Here is an 18654-nt window from a genome sequence, read left to right on the forward strand (position 1 = left end):
ACCTACAGGTGTGTGTGTGTGGCTGGGGGGGATCTGGGGTAGGAGTAAATGGTCCCCAAACCTTCTTAAATTGTCCAGCCCTGCTATAGAACAAAATTTCTTAAATTAGGTGTTCTACAAGCAAATAATCTAGACCTGTATTATGTACTGCAGCCGTCAACAGTGATTAATAACACACCTTTGGATTTCTCCCCTGTCTTTCAAACCAGATCAAAAAACGGATCTCCTTCAGCAAGGAAGCTGCGGAGTCACTTCTCTTCTCAGGAGAGATTCTTTGTAACCTGACTGTCTGTAGCTGAAGGCAGTCAATCAACTGCCCGCAAGATGCTGCGCTACTGGGGTGAGATCCCGGTCTCAACCACGCAGGGCAGCCGCAGTTCCTTTGACTTGCTTCAGCGGGAATTTCGGACTGTGGAGGTCCAGGATCCCCCATTGCACCAGCCTTCAGCCAACAAGCCCCGGCCCACGACCATGCTGGACATTCCCTCGGAGCCCTGTAGCCTCACCATCCACACCATCCAGCTAATCCAGCACAACAGGCGGCTGCGGAGCCTCATTGCCATGGCTCAGACTCAGAACCAGCAGCAAGTGGAGGGCATCAAGATGGAAGAAAGCGAGCCGTTGCCCACTTGCCCTGGCTCCCCACCTCTCCCTGATGACCTGCTTCCATTGGACAGCAAAATAGCCAAAATGCCATTTCAGTTAAGGCACAGTGATCCAGAAAGTGACTTTTACAGGTGCGTGGGGGAACCCGTTGCGGTTAGTGATGGTGTTATGTTTGGCTTGAGCGTTTATGGCCCAATCCTGGACTACCCCTCCCTCCTACAATCTGGACTAAACCTTCCTCGTATGCTGTTCAACCTTTGAGTTTACATTCAACTTTTTAAACAATGCCTTCCTGGTAAATGTGGTCCCAAGCTGGGTCCTGGAGGGTCCTGTTTTCTTTAAAAGCAGCACACAGCATCCTGGCACTTGCCTTAAGGCTCCCCTCCTATGCTGCATGACTCATGTCTGTTTGGGGCGAGTGAAGCGGTAGGAGTACAGTCCATTTGTTCTGAAATGTGGAGAGACCCCCAGTGTGGTTTCTACATGTTATGTGATTCACATTAATCATTTTCAGGTTCTCAGAATTAACTAGCTTTAATTATTTGGTGTACTAGGTGTAAAGGGTTGGGTGAGGTTGGCGATCTATCTGTGCTCAAGACCCAGCCCCTAATTCTGTTCCTACCTAATGCCCTAGACCTTCAACATCTAGGGGGTTAGTTACACCCTATGCTGTCCTCCTCCAGCCCGCGCTCAGCAGCTGTCTGCCACAGAGCTCCTGGGTAAGCTTTCACACTGGTCCTGACTTTCCACCCTTTAAAGCTAGTGTGGCAAGTAGCACATGCATTCTGAGGCTCCCCAGCCTCATATGAAACATCTAGGTTCTGGGAAAGTGAGCTTGCTGTTCACATCACCAGGGCAATGTGGCACTTGCGTTGACTTTCCACTTGAGCTCTGACTTGCCCATTCAGGCTGTGGCTCCTATTACCACGGGTGGCCCATTGGCTGGAGGAGGAATCACACTCACACTGCTGAAAAAGGCATTATTGTGCCTTCAGGAGATTTGTTTCCCATGAGACAAGTGTTCTTAAAGCCTGGGGCCTCAGATATCATCCTCTCAGAGGAAGGTACAAAAGAAAGTTCCTCTTCGGTAACAAAAGGTTATGCAACATTGGCTACTTACCTTGGATGCTTCAGAGAAGAAGATACCTCTGCATTTGTTCAAGCCAACAGAGAGATGGCCTGCACTGGAAAAGACTGTCAGTCTGTCCCAAGAAATAATTGTTCACAGCTCAGATCCATGTTACATGTGGAGAATATGCTGTGCATTGCCAATATTATCTTTACTGTGGCCCTTTAAGCCCCTATTACAAATTGGATTGCCAACTTGCTTGCCAGAGACTCTATATCAAGGATGGGGAATGCCTGGTCCGCCAAATGTTGGACTGCAACTCCCATCATCCCTCACCATTGGCCATGGTGGCTAGGGCTGATAGGAGTTGCACTCCAGTACCAACTGGAGGGCCACATGTCCCCCAGCCAAGCTTTATGTGGACTTTTGGATCTCCTATTAAAGCAGGAGAAGGCACAAAGTTCCTCTAGCCAGCTCCCTCTGTGGTCTTGTTACCTGCTCTCTCCCTCATCTGCTATGGTGAGGACTTCAGGTGATTGCATGGCAGGTGAGGGAAGGTGCAGGGCAGGTGAGGGTGGCAGGGCTGGGGAGGGATCAGGCCCAGGGGCATTTTGGCCTGCTTGACTTCTGCTCAACAGGAGATTTAACAGTCTCTGTCTCAGCAGTGCTAATGGCTAATGGCGAGGCCCGCTCAAATCATTGTTAGCAACTTGTGGCTGGGAACTGTCAGTTTGACGTGAGTGCAAGTAGTTAAGGTCCAGCTGACAGCCGCTGCTGTTTTCCAAAGGCAAGCGAAGGAAGGAAAAATGTAGAGATGTATTCAGAGTTATGGGGAGAGATATTGTTGCAGCTGAGCCCAAATCAGAAAAGGTAGGGGTGTGGCTGGGCGGTGAGGGAAGCTTCCCTGCTTTTTGAATCCTTAGGTGTCACCTGTCGCTACCATGATATGTAACTAATTCAATCTTGTTTTTAATCCACTAACTTCATCCTTTATTTTATTTGGAAGGAGATTTCTGTCAACTGATGGCATTCTGTTGCACTTCATTGCTTAGAGAATATAGCTTGGCGGTGTAATGTTTCATAAAATTGAAGCAATTGTGAGATGGCAGTTTTTGCTTTCCTAAAGCTCCGCACTGCAAAGGCCTATCATTTCAGCCCATTATTTTACTTGAGTGAACCTCAACTGTTTCGGCATATGCCAAATTGGCCCATATGCCTTCACCTTCATGTGCCGGTTAAATGGCCCACAAGATTTTCCTCCTTAACAATGGGAAAGGCCTTGCTATGTGTCAAAGAATCTTTTTCAACACTTCAGCTGGGGGTGTTTGATGGATAGCGACCTGTCATTTCAAGTGATCGAAACAGAAAATGAGCCAGTTTATGATGCCTGAAACCTCATTAACCCCCGAAGGCCACATCTGGTTTACCTGGTTTGACAGATTTGTCGCAGTACTCTATTCAGAGGGATAGTCTGTGTATCATAGAATCATAGAATTGTAGAGTTGGAAGGGGCCTATAAGGCCAACAAGTCCAACCCCCTGCTCAATGCAGGAATCCACCTTAAAGCATCCCTGACAGATGGCTGCCAGATGCCTCTTGAATGCCTATAGTGTGGGAGAGCCCACAACCTCCTTAAGTAACTGGTTCCATTGTTGTACTGCTCCAACAGTCAGGAAGTTTTTCCTGACGTCCAGCTGGAATCTGGCTTCCTGTAACTTGAGCCCGTTATTCCGTGTCGTGCACTCTGGGATGATCGAGAAGAGATCCTGGCCCTCCTCTGAAATACCTTTCAAGTATTTGAAGAGTGCTATCATGTCTCCCCTCAGTCTTCTCTTCTCCAGGCTAAACATGCCCAGTTCTTTCAGTCTCTCTTCATAGGGCTTTGTTTCCAGACCCCTGATCATCCTCATTGCCCTCCTCTGAACACGCTCCAGCTTGTCTGCATCCTTCTTGAAGTGTGTTGCCCAGGAAGGAAGAGGGTGATAACACTACCCAGTAATGTCTCCAAACAGCCAAACACCTGCTCAGTAGTGGTAGAGCATATGCTCTCCATGCAGAAGTTTAACCCCTTGCAGCCTTTCCAACATGCAGATGGAAAAGACTCATGTCTGACATCCTGGAGAACCTCTGCCTGTCTGTATAGAGCAGCCTTCCCCAACATGATGCCCTCCAGATATTTTACAAGCTCTATCATCCCCATGCAGGTATCAAGTAGGGGAAGGCTAGTGTAGATCATAGAATCATAGAATAGTAGAGTTGGAAGGGGTCTAAAAGGCCATCGAGTCCAACCCCCTGCTCAATGCAGGAATGATGCTGAGCCATATGGAATAATAGTTCTGCTCGGTATAAGAGAGCTTCCTATGTTTATCACTATCTGAATTTTCTCTCTTTTTTAATGTTATTGCAACCATCTGTATGCTGTGGTTTTGCTAATCAAAAACCAGGGATGTGAACTGGGAACTGGAGCTGTCAGTTGACTGCAGTGAAATACTTCATGAAGATTTTTAAAAAAAATTGAACTCAACAGCATTGCAGCTTTTCCTACTGGCTGTCTGCTTTATCTGCATGTATCTTAAAACAGAGATATAGTTATAATCATTCAGGATGTTATTTTAGAATTTTGTTTCATTGCTTTGTAATAATAAGTAAGGAACCCTTTTTTTCGTAAACTAAGAGATCCCTTTTTGTGTTCTGTTCAGTCTTTTATAGAATGGATATTTATCTTTATGAATGTCGGTTTTAGAGTAGCCTGACTAAATATTTTTGACAAGTCAAATACCGAAGGGCACAATGTTATACACGTTTAGACAGAAAAAAGTCCTACAACTCCCAGCATTCCTCAGTAGGTTACTTTTCTGTCTAAACATGCATAAGACTGTGCCCTATGCTATTTTAAACAAACACACACACACACACACACACACACAAGTGTAAAGTTCTCTGAATGTTTTGGAAGTTGCCCAAGTTATTTCAGGTACTGAGCTTGTGTAGTACATATTTTTCACTTGAGAAGATCATAGTTGCCACCCAGCCTCAGCAAGAGATATGCAGCTGGATCCTAAGGCTCAGTCTGCCACTCTGTACATTTTTAGGATAGAGCTTGTTAGATCCTAAAGACTTTACGAGCGATGGATGGATGTGTGTGCAAATGTTTAGGGTATTAGTTTCTTAATGTCTAAAAATGAGTCTGTTCCAGAGATACTTTGGATTAAGTGTGCTGTCTGTCTGCTTTCAGAGGCAAAGGAGAGCCGGTAACAGAGCTGAATTGGACTTCTTGCCGCCAGCTTCTCTACCAGTCCATAGCCACCATTTTGGCTCACGCAGGGTTTGAGTGCGCCAACGAGAGTGTCCTAGAGACTCTTACGGACATTGCACATGAGTACTGCCTGAAGTTCACCAAGCTTCTGCGTTTTGCTGTGGACCGAGAAGCCCGGCTCGGACAGACCCCTTTCCCAGATGTCATGGAACAAGTTTTCCACGAAGTGGGCATTGGCAGCGTGCTGTCTCTGCAGAAGTTCTGGCAACATCGGATTAAAGATTATCACAGCTATATGCTACAGGTGAGAGGAGAAGCAAGGCAAGTGAGCTAATTTCTACGGTTCTATTGGTACATGAAACCTTGATGTGTCCTCCCTACCTGCAGAGGACTTTTCTTTCTGGCGCTTCTTAATTTAATTATTGTATTGGATCTTCACATTTTAATTGTTTTTAGTTAATTCAATTGTTAAATTAGATCTTGGCATTTTAGTTGTTATAAATCTTTGCATGTTTTTATTCCTGCTGTAAGACACCTTGAGTCTTTTTTAGAGAAAGGCATCATCATCATCATCATCATCATCATCATCATCATTGTTCATTGCTTAGGTGAACTTGCAAGAATTGTTCTTCACTGGGAAAACATGCCAAGCAGGCAGGGGCTCCCTGTTGTTCCATGTCAAATAGGAACTTCCTTACAGATTGCACTGTACATTCTTGCAGAATTTTCTGGTGTTAGGGGTTCTTTCCAGGACTGCTGGCGGTAATCAGCGTAGTCAAGTGAAAATATCAGCTGCTTCCTATGTTGCCACAGGGGCGTGGGGGCCACTGCAATATTGTGCCTTCCCACACTGCTCCTTTCCCACTGTAAGAAGCTTAAGGTCGCATGAGAGGAGTCAGCTATGCTTACCACGCTGGTGTAAGTGATGTTGGCATGCTTACATTACTGGAGTTGTATGGAAAAAGCCATGCTGCAGGGGTTCCTACAGTGCTGAGACAGCCGGGGGACCATTCCTAAGATATTTGACTTGGATCTGAGACAGGATTCCTACTATAGGATTCTATGAATGGTGCTGACAGGGGACCTGCATGCCAACAATCATAGAAAAATATCTAGGCCCACAGCAGCTTGTCCCCCCCCCCCCCATATGAGCATTGGCAAATTGATCCTATCATCTCCATTCATTTATTCTGCTTTTAGACACTGAAGTGCTCCCACATACATGCTCTTCTACAACTCCCATTAGTTTCAGTGGAATTTGCACAGGAGAAGTTCCTGGTGGGTTTTGCTTGCTATGGCAAATGGGAGCTGTAGCCCAAAATATCTGGACAAGTTACCCTGCTTGATCCGATTGAGAAAATGTTGATTTTAATAAGGAACTGGATGAATTTTTATCTTTAAATTGTCCTATCAGCAAAGTCCCAGGGTAAGTCAAGAGTGCTGTTGCACCATGTCCTGCCTTGTTGGTCCTTGGCCGATGGCTGGTGGGCCACTGTGTGAACAGTGCTGGACTAGATGGACCCTTGGTCTGATCCAGCAGGGGACTTCTTATGTACTTATGTTCTTAAGTAACAGATATATTATAGAACTAATACAATGCTCAGCCCCAAGGAGCAATGTCTTGGTAGAACCTGTCTGGCAGGGATCATATGCACAGAGACACATTCCCTTCCTTCTCTGCAAGCTCTAAGCAAGTCAGGCACAGAAGAAGATGGAGTCTAGTCTTTGCTGGAGGAAAGGTGGTGCCTTCTTTCAGCTCAGGCTCCATCTTCCGTCATAGACAGCTTGCCTTGGTGGGGGATGAATTAGGCATGAATTAGGCATGCATGATCACTACAGCTCACTGTGGCTTATTAGCCATGGTGGGTTGTGGTGCCCGTGGTTGTGAGATTGGCAGTCCAAGCACCCATTGCTGCAGCTTCTTGTTTTGTGCAAACTCACGGAGGGTGGGTTGTAGGGGTGCCTGATAAGCCATCCAGAATCGTGGGCTGTTTTAGGGTTTTGGTTGACTTGTCAACCACCCCAACAAACCACCCTTGCTGGGTTCGCATGAAACAAAAAGCTGCAGTGCAACCCCGGATATTCAAAATGGCCGCTGCGACGAGAAGTCTGGTGGAGAAATTCACCCACCGTGGCTTCTTATTATTTGCAAGCCAGACCAAACGATACATCTCACACCTTTTTCTCTTCTAAATGGGCTCCTGACAGGTCAGTAAGCAACTTTCTGAAGAGTATGAAAAGCTTGTCAACCCTGAAAAGGCAGCAGAAGACACAAAGCCTGTGAAGATCAAGGAGGAGCCAGTCAGTGACATCACATTTCCCATGAGTGAGGAACTGGAAGGGGATCTAGCGTCGGGGGACCAGTCTTTGCCTGTGGGAGTGCTTGGCGCTCAGAGTGAGCGTTTTTCAGCCAACCTGGAAGCAGAAGCATCTCCACAGACGTCAGGTACTGATTATCCTTGTGTAATAGACACTTGAGTCATAGAAGAAGAAGAAGAAGAAGAAGAAAACCCATATGAGTATAGGAGTAGTGTTGGCCATTATTTGAAAACTGAAAATGATCCATGGAATGGCTTATTTGTTCTAAGTTAAAGATAGTGCCTGTGCTACCCTGCTGCTAGAAGAAGATGGGAGGTTCTTGGTTATTAGTTTAGTAGTTCTATCATTGGTCACATTTTTAGTTCTCTATGGAGCCTTTTAGATTAATTTTTTTTAAATGGGATGATTGCTAGAGGATAGCATCAGCAGCAGCTCCTCTAATTGAAATAGCTGGGGGGGAAATGCTGCTGATAGCATGTTATGTGAACTGGCACTTACCTTTCTAAATTAAATCTTTCTTTTAAACTATAATACGTTTCTTGCAATTGTGAAAATTAAACTTGAAATTGGGAAGTTAATCCATTTTAAAGGCTAAACAAATACAAGCCAGTGGTCTGTATAACTTTAAACTTCCCAGGGTTGTGAAACCTACTTTATTTTCAATATGTGACTTGGTTGGGTTTTCCCCCGTCAGATGTGAGCTCACTTATTGATTTCACATAACATTATTTCAAATAAATGCAACATGTCCACAAGCTATATGTGTAAACAATATGCAATTTATGTCCAGTCCTGCAGTGTTCATTAAAAGAAAGGTCCTGTGAAGAAAGATGAAAGGAACCAGATATGTTTAGCCTGGGGAAGAGAAGAATGAGGGGAGACATGACAGCACTTTTCAAATACCTGAAAGACTGGTACATAGTACTGAGCAAAGACTTGTTCTCTGCTGCCTCAGAGGCCAGGATTGGCTCTAATGGGTTTAAGTTACAGGAAGGTCGATTTGGGTTAAATATTAGGAGAAACTTCCTAATGGTAGGAGCAGTTTTGACAATGGGGTGCAGACTCTCCCTTGTAGGAAGTCCTTAAGTAGAAGATGGGCAGCCATCTGATGGGGAAGCTCTAGCTTTGGGTTCCTTGCATTGAGCAGGGAGATGGACTAGGTGGCCTCCAACTCCAGGATTTGGTTTGCACATCATGATAAGCCACCATGGGTTGATTCACCCACGGTTCTCCGAGATGTCTATCAGCCACCATTTTGATTATGCAAACCGCAGCAGGAGAGGCATCGTGGCTTGTCATGTTGTGTGAACCCGGGTGTCATGCGTTATTTGAAGGTTAAACATGTGTTGTTCCCACAATGCTGAGGTTCAGACGACACAACATATCATGATGCTCCCAGCATGGCTCGAATACTCAAAATGGCGGCTGCCGTGTGACCAGGAACCTTCCAGGTGAATTAACCCATGGTGGCTTATCGTGCCATGTAAACTGACACTATGATTCTATGTATGGGAGTGGCCTTCAGTTTTTGAAAGCAACATGTTTCACATTTCTGGAAAGTGAGGATTTCTATTTCCTTTTAGAGAATCGGTTAAAGAATGAAGCTGATGGGAAAATGGATGGGCCAAAGAATTGTGGGACTTTTCAGTTCAGACTAATGGAAACTGTAACTGATTATCTTTCAGTGAATCCTGGGTTGGTTACATGTCTTCTGTTGTCCCCACTGTCTTCTGTTTCAATATGTGAAGGTCCTTATTGGAACTTGTAAACTTGATTGCGTTCATAGGAACCTATATGCTTGGCCGTCTGAGCTCAGGGATGAATCCACTGAAATGGAACGTTTCCACTTTCAAACATCCCCCCTCCAGACTGAGACATAATAGTGAGCGTAGGTGGAAGATTATTGGTGTAAGAAGAATTCCCATCTCTTCATCAAATCTTACAGCCGCTAGGGATTTCAAACTTGCCACTTTCATGATCTTCATTCCCTGGAGAAAAGTTCTTTAAAAAAAACACCTCTTGACTGCAAAGGGAATTATTCTGTGTCCACCCCCCACCCCACCCATTTCTGAACTCCGTCGTTCGCTGCAGTAATAAATGTTTCACTTAGAAGCCCAGGTGTAGTATTATTGTTGTTGTTGTTGTTGTTGTTGTTGTTGTTGTTGTTATTATTATTATTTAAAAAAAACACATTTAAGGTCTCTTTTAATCTTATCCTTAGTTGCCTATAGTTTGAAAAAAGTTAGACCTCAGACACTATTTAACTTTTTAAAGAATAAGAAGTCTGGGCTTTTGAAAACAAATCTGCTTGATGTTCTGCCAGGGCTTATTGCTTTTCTTCAATGCTTCTGAAAAGTGAAATACTCTTATTCTTGAGGGAGGGGACGCAGGGAGCTATTCCTAGGTCTTTGGGGGATGTGAGTGATTCATCTGAAAAGCTCGAGATGAGTGTTTTGCTGCTTGAAAGTGAGAGGTTAACAAGCTGGCAGGAAATTAAAAGCCTTGTGATTACCTCATTGCAGATTAATATTTATTATTTATTTATTGTAAGTATTTTTATTCCACTCTTCAGCCAAAAAGGACTCCTGAAGTGGTTACATATAATCAGGAAAAGAAGGGAGCCCCTGCTCGCAGGCTTACAAGCTTAAGAAAACACGACACACAAGGAAAAAAGAATTGGGAGGGAAGAGGGGGAAAAATCTTTTGGCAAGGGTTGTGGAATAGCCCTGCATCTCCTCTCATCTCCCTCAATACAGCCTGCTGGAATGGCTGAATTCTCTGTCAAGGCAGGGATGCAACTGATTTCATTCTAGGCAGGCATTCTGTTATTCCTTGATCATCTTTGTTTTCGCCACAAAGGCCCGCAACCAGATTGCTGAAGAGTGTCCTCGCTCTGCATCCAGTGGGTACTTCTGTGCAGTGCATTAAAGCTACACAGGAAGAAGGGAACCGTCTTTAGGCCATAGCATGGCTTCTGAGGGCTTGCCCTTTGGTTGCGTTCTCCCATCTTCAATATTAGCAACCCGACCTCTGCTGTTTGCATTGCTTCATGCTGGCGTACTCTTCTTGTCCTTGCTTTGTTTGTTCACTCCCTCTTTTGAATTCATGGAAACTCCTAAAATAACCCATATAGAGTAAGACTATATAGGAGATATTTAAAATGTTTTGATATGCAGAACATGACCGTTATCCTTTAGCGCTGTTCTTCATTAGCTAGTCCACTAGTTCCGTCACTTTCCCTCCCATATTTATGCCCATTCCATATGTTTTACTAACTGATTAGTAAACTGATCTCTCTCTCCCCTCCCCCCTCCCCCCCTCCCCAAGGTGGCGAGGTGAATACTTCCCCTCTCTGGAACTTGGCGCCAGTGAAAATGGAGCAACAAGAAAGTGAGGAGGGCAACGTTCATGGGCACCATGGAGTCCTGGGCAGTGATGTCTTTGAGGAACCCATGTCAGGCATGAGTGAAGCTGGCATGCCACAGAGCCCAAATGGCTCTGAAAGCAGTTATGTTTCTAATTCTCCCAGTAGCCTGATGGGATCTTCACCGGTCTTCAACCAACGCAGCAAGAAGAAGATGAAGAAGATGTGAGTTTTGACCTGTGGCTGACAGTGTGAACTGATTCAACAAAGAACCTGGAGCTCATAGGACTCTGATCAAGAGGATGAGAGTTGGTGGAGATGCCATTTTGGATTTTTCATGCGTTGCTTTGTCTTCACTGTACCTCACCCTCCTTGCCTGACACAGCGGGTATCACTGGGTTGTTCGGCAAAAGGAGAATTTTGGTTGGCTGTTGCTGAGAAAAGGGTAGCTTCTCTCTCATAAAGCCAACGGTGGCTGTAAAATAATGTTTGCTTCATTCCACTGGGATTCCAAAAGGAAATGTATGACTCAGCTGAGTTTCCAGCTAGTTAGACATTTATTTCTCTCTGTCATTTAAAGCAACTTGCATAAGCTTTAGGGTAAGTTGAAGAATGACACTAACAGTTCTATTGTTCTGCAACAAATGGTTGATAGAATCTGTAAGTTAAATCAGTGAAATTTGCTTTAATACTGAAAATTTAGAAGGGACATGAGTCCAGTATGAATCTGTGTTGGAAACTATAATCTGCAATAAAACTGAAATCAAATTTATGGATTTCTATGTTTCTACTACTCTAAATGTATATTTTGGACGAACACATTCCTGCAGCATTTCTATTTGCCTATACAAAATTACTGTTACTATTATTATTATTGGTTATGCAAATTAAGATTGTTTTTTTTAATTTTATTTAGCATATTTAATTTTTCTTCCACTAGTCATGTCGAAGGGCAATGAACTATGTGGGGAACTGGATCCCTGTTCTAACTATTAGAAATATTTTTGCCCCCATGAAATAGTGTAACATTGCAGAATTCACCCAGCTGTGCATACAAGTCTCTTACAACTGAATGGCCCCTTACATTTTTGTGCTAATTGAGAATGTACGCTGCAGATTTTAATAATTCGTTCATGTAATAATTATTGAATGCTTCCAAGGCTTGCAATGGACTGAGACTCAAAACTGAGCCTGCTCTTATCTATAACTTGTCCCCATCTACTTTACAAGCTTAGAGTTGTTTTATACTGCCTTAAATATACGTTTTCCTCCAACAAATGCTGGGAACTGTACTTTTATGAGGTGCTAAGAATTATTTTAGTTAGCCTCTTCACAGTAAGCTCCCTTTTCAGAAATACAGTCCCCATTGTTCCCTAGGAGAGGGGATGTTGATTAAAGAATGTTTAAGTCTGAAGCATAGATAAAATGTCTTCAGTTTGCATGCATGCATGTGTGTGTGTTTCCCTACCATACCACCATATACACACTTTGCAACTAGCCAAACCTAAGTACTTCAGGTTTACATTTAAATACAGAGGAAAACTCAACCTCTATTGATTCCACAATGTAGCTGAAGTGTAAGTGGAAGATGCAATATTGATCCTTTTTTCCAAAGGATTGTTTATGCAGTGACATTGGAAATGCATCAAGCTAGCACGTGTATAGTTTTAGAATAGTGGTGAAGTAAAATCGCCCTCCCTCTCTGCTAAGTGCTGCCCCTGACATTTGTATGCTTCTTGTTACTTCTGTGTTTGCACATGGAAGCTTTCAAATTCCTAGCAACATTCCATTAGTTTCCAATTGACATTTATCATAAGCAGTTGTGACATTTTCAAGCCTGATTTAGCAAATCACAGGAAGTGGATTCTAGGAACCAAAACTAGAGTTTGCTTAGTTCATCATAGAGGTGGAAAACATTACCCATTATGAATTGGGAAGAGTATATATGTAATCCGCATGATAATGGTGTGCATCTACAGCTCTTGTGCTCGAGCCATAGCCACAGGCCTTGGAGATTGTGGGACTTGCAATCTCTGGGGCCACCTGTGCCCTGAATAGTCAGTCTGTTGTAAGAGCCCTGCTGGATCAGATCAAAGTTCTCTCTGGAAAAACAGCATCCTGTTTTTCACAAAGACCAGCCAGATGCTTCTGGGGAGCCAAGCAGGGCATAAAAGCAATATCCTCCTCTAGTTATTGTTCCCAAGAATTGGGATTCAAAGACATGCTGCTCCTGAATCTAGTTTAATAGAGCCATGGTGACTAGTTAGCCATTGATAGGCATTTCATCTATGAATTTGTCTCATCCTCTTTTAAAGCCATCTTAGCTAACAAATTGCATGAGCTAATTACGCACTGTGTGATTTCTTTTTGTCTTCGTGAATCTCCTGCCAATCCCTTTCACTGGAGGTTCTCAAATTCTAGCTTTATATAAGAGAGATTTGTGTTTGGGTGTTTTTGTTTTTTTAAAATATCTATCCACTTTCTTTACACCATGCATTATTTTAGTCACCTCTGTCAGGTTCTCCCTTTTTTTTCTAAACTAAAAATTCCCAATTTTTGTAACCTTTCTTCCTCAGAGAGATTTTGGTTATTTATTTGTTTACACGTATACTCCACCTTTCCAGTCAATGGTATCTATCACAGCTAACAGCAACTACAACACAGAACATCCTAAGATCTATAAAGCAACATATAAAACAAGCAGGTTCAAAATATAGATGAGTAAAATAGCCAGTTATAAATAACAGCTGCTGCTATAGATACAACATCATCTTTGAAAGGGCAAAGGCTGCCTGTCTAAATAAAGAAGGCATTTACCTGACACACAAACTAATTAGATCTTTCTCACAAAACCAGGATTGTGCTAGGCCGCATTTCAGATTCTGTCACTGAACTGGTGGTCTCCAACTAATAAATATGGCAGACGTCACCACAGCTGAAACCAGAAGTATTTATGACTTTAACTTTCATGTTCATCCATCCCAGAGATTTTCTGTCACAGAAAGCTTCTCTAAAGATCTTTTTTTATTAATATTTTTATTTGCAAATATAAAAAGTTAAGTATTAATATAATACAGAAACCATACATGCAGGGAATAATAGATTACATATGCTTTTTAAAAAATGAAGAAAGAAAACGCTACACATTTTTTAAAAATATATATATATAGCATTTTATATTTTTAATGGCTACTATTTTATTGGTGTCACTGAACTGTTGTCTTGATGTTAAAGGAGTCACAATCCAGAGTACAATTTCATACACAAAAACTCAACTGGAATCAGTGGGCCATGGCTACCACTTAACTTTGCACTTAAATATGACTGTAGATAGTGCCATAAATCACCAAGATGGAGCTATTTAGAAATCTATATAAATAAGGCTACAATCCTAAACACACTTGTTCAGGGAATATTTTCATTGCATTCTGTGGAACATCTCATGAATAAGGCGTAAATCAATGCCATACTCAGGACTATGGGGTCTCTGGACACTGATGGAAGAATAGTGACTTACTCCTAGAGCAGGAGGCACAATCTTTTAAACCTCAAAGCCTGTGTGTTATACCGGCTTGGAGGTCAGGAGCTACGTGTCTCTATGCGTGCGTGCGCACGCACACCCCCCCACACCTATATATGCACAAATACTTCCCATACAGAGTGCTTTTTACTCACTGTTAGCAGTGGCAGGAAAAGAGCAATTTGTATAGGGTGACCATATGCAAAGGAGGACAAGGCTCCTGCATCTTTAAAAGTTGTATTAAAAAGGGAATTTCATGCAGCACCTGGGGGAATTCCCTCTTCATCACACCAGTTAAAGCTGCAGGAGCCCTGCCCTCTTTTGAATCTGGTCATACTAGGTAGGGCTCTTGCAGCTTTAACTGGTGTGATGAAGAGGGAATTTCACCAGGTGCTGCATGCATACGAATGACACCTGCTGAAATTCCCTTTTCAGTACAACTGTTAAAGATACAGGAGCCCTGTCCTCCTTTCCATATGGTCACCCTAGATTTGTATGACAATTTCAGGGGGAGTGGAGAGTACAGGCAGTGGGGAAATTGGGGGACGGGGCAGTCAGGGTACCCTGGAGGGGTCACAGTAAAGGCTTCTGTACTAAAGGCTTACCTGTGTGGTTAAACAAGCACAACTTGGTCATGTACTCCCAAAGTCAGGGTGCAATACCTCTTTGAGCCCGAGGGCCAACTTCCATTTTGGAGAAGATTTCAGAGGTCGCTTTCCAATGGTGAACATGGCCATAGCTCCATACAATAGAGCCCATGCTTTGCAGGCAGAAGGTCCCAGATTCGACCAGATAGAGCGAGGAAAAAGGTCCCACCTGAAACCTCACAGAGCTGCTGCTGCCAGTTGGTGTTGACAATACTGGGCTAGATGGACCAAGGGTCTGATTCAGTATAAGGCAGCTTCCTGTGTTCCTAAAGGCAAAAGGCCTGGACCAAAAATGCAAGTGTGTTTTAATGTAAAACTCTTATTGCCAATAAGTGAGCTTTAGGAGAGGCATTTCAGCCTTTGAGAATGGGACAAAAACTGCACAAAATCCAGGGAACCACCAAACTGTCGGGCCCATCTCCTGAAAGTGCCCAATATTCTCCCCTCCCCAGCACTGGTGGGGGATGAATGGTCCCACAAAGGTAGGATGATCATATGGAAAGGAGGACAGGGCTCCTGTATCTTCAGCAGTTGCATAGAAAAGGGAATTTCAGCAGCTGTCCTTTGTATACATGCAGCGCCTGGTGAAATTCCCTCTTCATCACAATAATTGAAGTACAGGAGCCCTGCCCTCTTTTGTATCTGGTCACTACAAAAGAGGGCAGAGCTTCTGCAACTTTAACTGCTGTGATGAAGAAGGGATTTCACCAGGTGTTGCATGCCTACAAATGACCCCTGCTGAAATTCCCTTTTCTATGCATCTGATAAAGATACAGGAGCCCTGTCCTCCTTTCCATATGGTCACCCTACACAAAGCTGGGGTCTGATATACGCTCAGTCCTAGCACTATCCAATAACTGTGTTAATGACTCTTGCACTGCTGTGTTCCACATGGCAATCGCAAGAGGCACAGTGCGCTAGCTGAGGGCACAATTATATTTTACCAGTGGTTAAAAACAAATAATAACTGTGGTTTCAATGCTAGGCAAATGTGATATTCACTGTGGATAACCTTTGCAATAAATGAGTAACAGTTGCCCATTGATTGCATTAATATCTATTCATTCATTCATTCATTCATTCAGGCCCTTGGACTCTTCCGTCTCTTGAAGATGAACCTTGATCTTAGCCCCAGGTTGTCTAAATAATTTAAAATGTTGGGGAAAGTCTACCATAATAATTCTTGAGTCCTTAAAACTGGGGTGGAATTATTCACTGTGGCCACACTGTGGTGCTGGCGGCACAGATATGAAGAAATGGAAGCAGGGGTTCATAACAGGAATTTCTATGTGGATGTACATATGTGTGTGTGTCTTTATTTTTTAATTACAAAACCCAAGTCCTTTTCAATGGGGCTTTTAAACTGGAGATTAGCATTGGTGCCATTTGTGTTGCTATGGAAACACCCTATAGAGTGAGTAAGCTGCCTTATTATTTTCCATATTGATGAAGCCTCCTCAAAAGCGACTCAGCTCTGGGTTGCTATCAGTCATGACCATCAATGAGAACAGGGCAATAGGTTGGAGAAATAATTTTAGGGTCGGTTCCTAGCTTGGTTAATACAGTCATGCCATCTTGAGAAAGCTTTCCTGGCATGACGGATCAGCCTTTTTCATCAAGCTGTGCCTTGTTCAACGTGCATCTCAAATGTTTTTCAGGATATTATAAGCTAGGATTTTGATGCATCTGGTCATTCGGTGCTCCTCCTTCCTGTCTTTGATCCAGAGAGCCTCACTTTAGGTATGGTGTGGGGAACCAATCAGAGATCAGAGATTTCTCCTCCTTCCTCCCACACTGCCAGTGAGCCTAATTACAGCATGGTGGGGGGCAGGGGAACAGGGGAAGGTCATTGATAGGGAGTGGGGCTGACCCTGTTACCCCAACCCTAGGGTGACCATATGAAAAGGAGGACAGGGCTCCTGTATCTTTAACAGTTGTATTGAAAAAGAAATTTCAGCAGGTGTCGTTTGTATATTTGGGGAACCTGGTGAAATTCCCTCTTTATCACAACAGTTAAAGCTGCAGGAGCTATACTAGAGTGACCAGATTTAAAAGAGGGAGGGCACCTGCAGCTTTAACTGTTGTGATGAAGAGGGAATTTCACCAGGTTCCCCATATATACAAATGTAGGGTGACCATATGCAAAGGAGGACAGGACTCCTGTATCTTTAATGGTTGCATTGAAAAAGGAATTTCAGCAGGGGGGATTCTACATGCCGTACTGAGGGCGCTTCCATGCGCCCCCAGTGCGGCCCCAAAGCGATCGTGTAACTTGCCTGGAGAAGAGATGAGGAAGAGGCGTTCTTGTCGCCGCCGCCGCCACACACCTACCTCCGACCCGGCTGGGTCGGAGAGCTCGGTGGAAGAAGGCGCTGCCGAGCTCTCCGTCCCGGCCGGCGAGGAAGTAGGTGGGTGGCGGCGGCGGCAAGGACACCTCTTCCTCGTCTCTTCTCCAGGCAAGTTACACAATCGCTTTGGGGGCGCATGGAAGCGCCCTCAGTATGGCGTGTAGAAGGTGTCATTTGTATTTTGTATCAGGTCACTCTAGTATAGCTCCTGTAGCTTTAGCTGTTGTGATGAAGAGGGGATTTCCTAGGTGCTGCATGCATACAAATACCTGCTGAAATTCCCTTTTCTATACAACTGTTAAAGATACAGTCCAGGAGCCCTGTCCTCCTTTATATGTGGTCATCCTATCTTAGCACAGGGGAGAGGGCAAGAGGAAACAAAATCTAAAAGGCACTTGTCCAGGCCGCTGCATTTAAACCCCTTTTAAGGTATTTATTTATTTCCATCTGCCTGATACTGAGAGGAGAGCTGAGCCACTGCAGCAAAAGGACTGAGGGAGGGAGGGAGGAAGCCATTATTTTAATCCTGCCCCCAATGCCCCTGATGGAGCAATGTTTTGTTGGGGGCATCAGGGAAAGATTAAAAAGAAAAATTATGGTTCTCTGGCTCACTCGTTGCAGCTGCTTGGTATTCTCAGCAGCAGGCGGCAAGGGAAACATTTCTTCTAAAAGGGGCTGCGTGGCCCAGCGTATAGGAAGATGTTGGTAGCAGATGGCTCTGCCTGGGCCCTGACCTTTGTCCACAGACCCTGTGCGCTGATCCTGGGCATGGGATGAAATAGTCTTACATTGAAGTACTCATGTAATTCGAACCACTGTGAAAAAGTGGGAGATTCATGTTTTCCATCCATCAATAAAACACATAGGACTGGTCATCATACCAGGAAAATCAACTTGTCACAACTTTGACAATGGAAGCATCGTGTGGTAAAATGTCCCCATGAATGATTTGCCATTCAATGCACTACTGTGGTCTGTGTTGGGTTAGGAGGAATGATAGAAATCACTTAGTGGAATTCGCTGTTGTTGAACAAATAACCTTGGTGACCACATTCTACCTTGGAAAAGAGTGCTGTACGCCTTGTTCTTTACCTCTTCTCTACTGGACTCTACCACCACTCTCATTTCTCACTGAACCTGCACCCAAAAAATAGTTCCAGGTGAGTTTACAGCTTTAGCTAGGGTAATGAATTAACTCTGTGCATGTAGCATTTGATGTTCACATGGTTCCTGTTAGCCACTGGCCTGGTTCAGACAACACGCTAAACCATGTTGCTTAATCACAAAATGGTTAAGGGAATGTATTCACCTTAATGCAATCCCTTAACCATTTTGTGGTTAAGCAGCATGGTTTAGCGTGTTGTCTGAACCAGGCCACTGAATGTAGGATTATCTGTTACATTTGTAGTGGTGCTATCTCTCCCACCTTGCCCTTGCCCTATAACACTCTTAAACAGGTTGCAATTTGAAGTGAAAGACCAGCATAAGACCAATCTTTCCCTGTAATGCCGTTTTCCCACTGAAA

At 43.8% G+C, this 18654-nt stretch overlaps 1 protein-coding gene across 1 annotated transcript; it reads left to right on the top strand.

Annotated features, from left to right (window-relative positions):
• The first annotated feature begins 209 nt into the window (after positions 1–209).
• Positions 210–11382, top strand: SUPT7L (SPT7 like, STAGA complex subunit gamma). The gene is made up of 4 exons (XM_063124169.1): positions 210–737; positions 4911–5235; positions 7140–7377; positions 10578–11382. Exons 1-4 carry the CDS (start codon positions 325–327, stop codon positions 10841–10843), a joined length of 1242 nt encoding a protein of 413 aa, XP_062980239.1. The 5' UTR covers positions 210–324; the 3' UTR covers positions 10844–11382.
• The last annotated feature ends 7272 nt before the right edge of the window (positions 11383–18654 follow it).

The sequence above is a fragment of the Elgaria multicarinata genome, chromosome 4 (assembly GCF_023053635.1).
Source record: "Elgaria multicarinata webbii isolate HBS135686 ecotype San Diego chromosome 4, rElgMul1.1.pri, whole genome shotgun sequence".
Classification (NCBI taxonomy): Eukaryota; Metazoa; Chordata; class Lepidosauria; order Squamata; family Anguidae; genus Elgaria; species Elgaria multicarinata.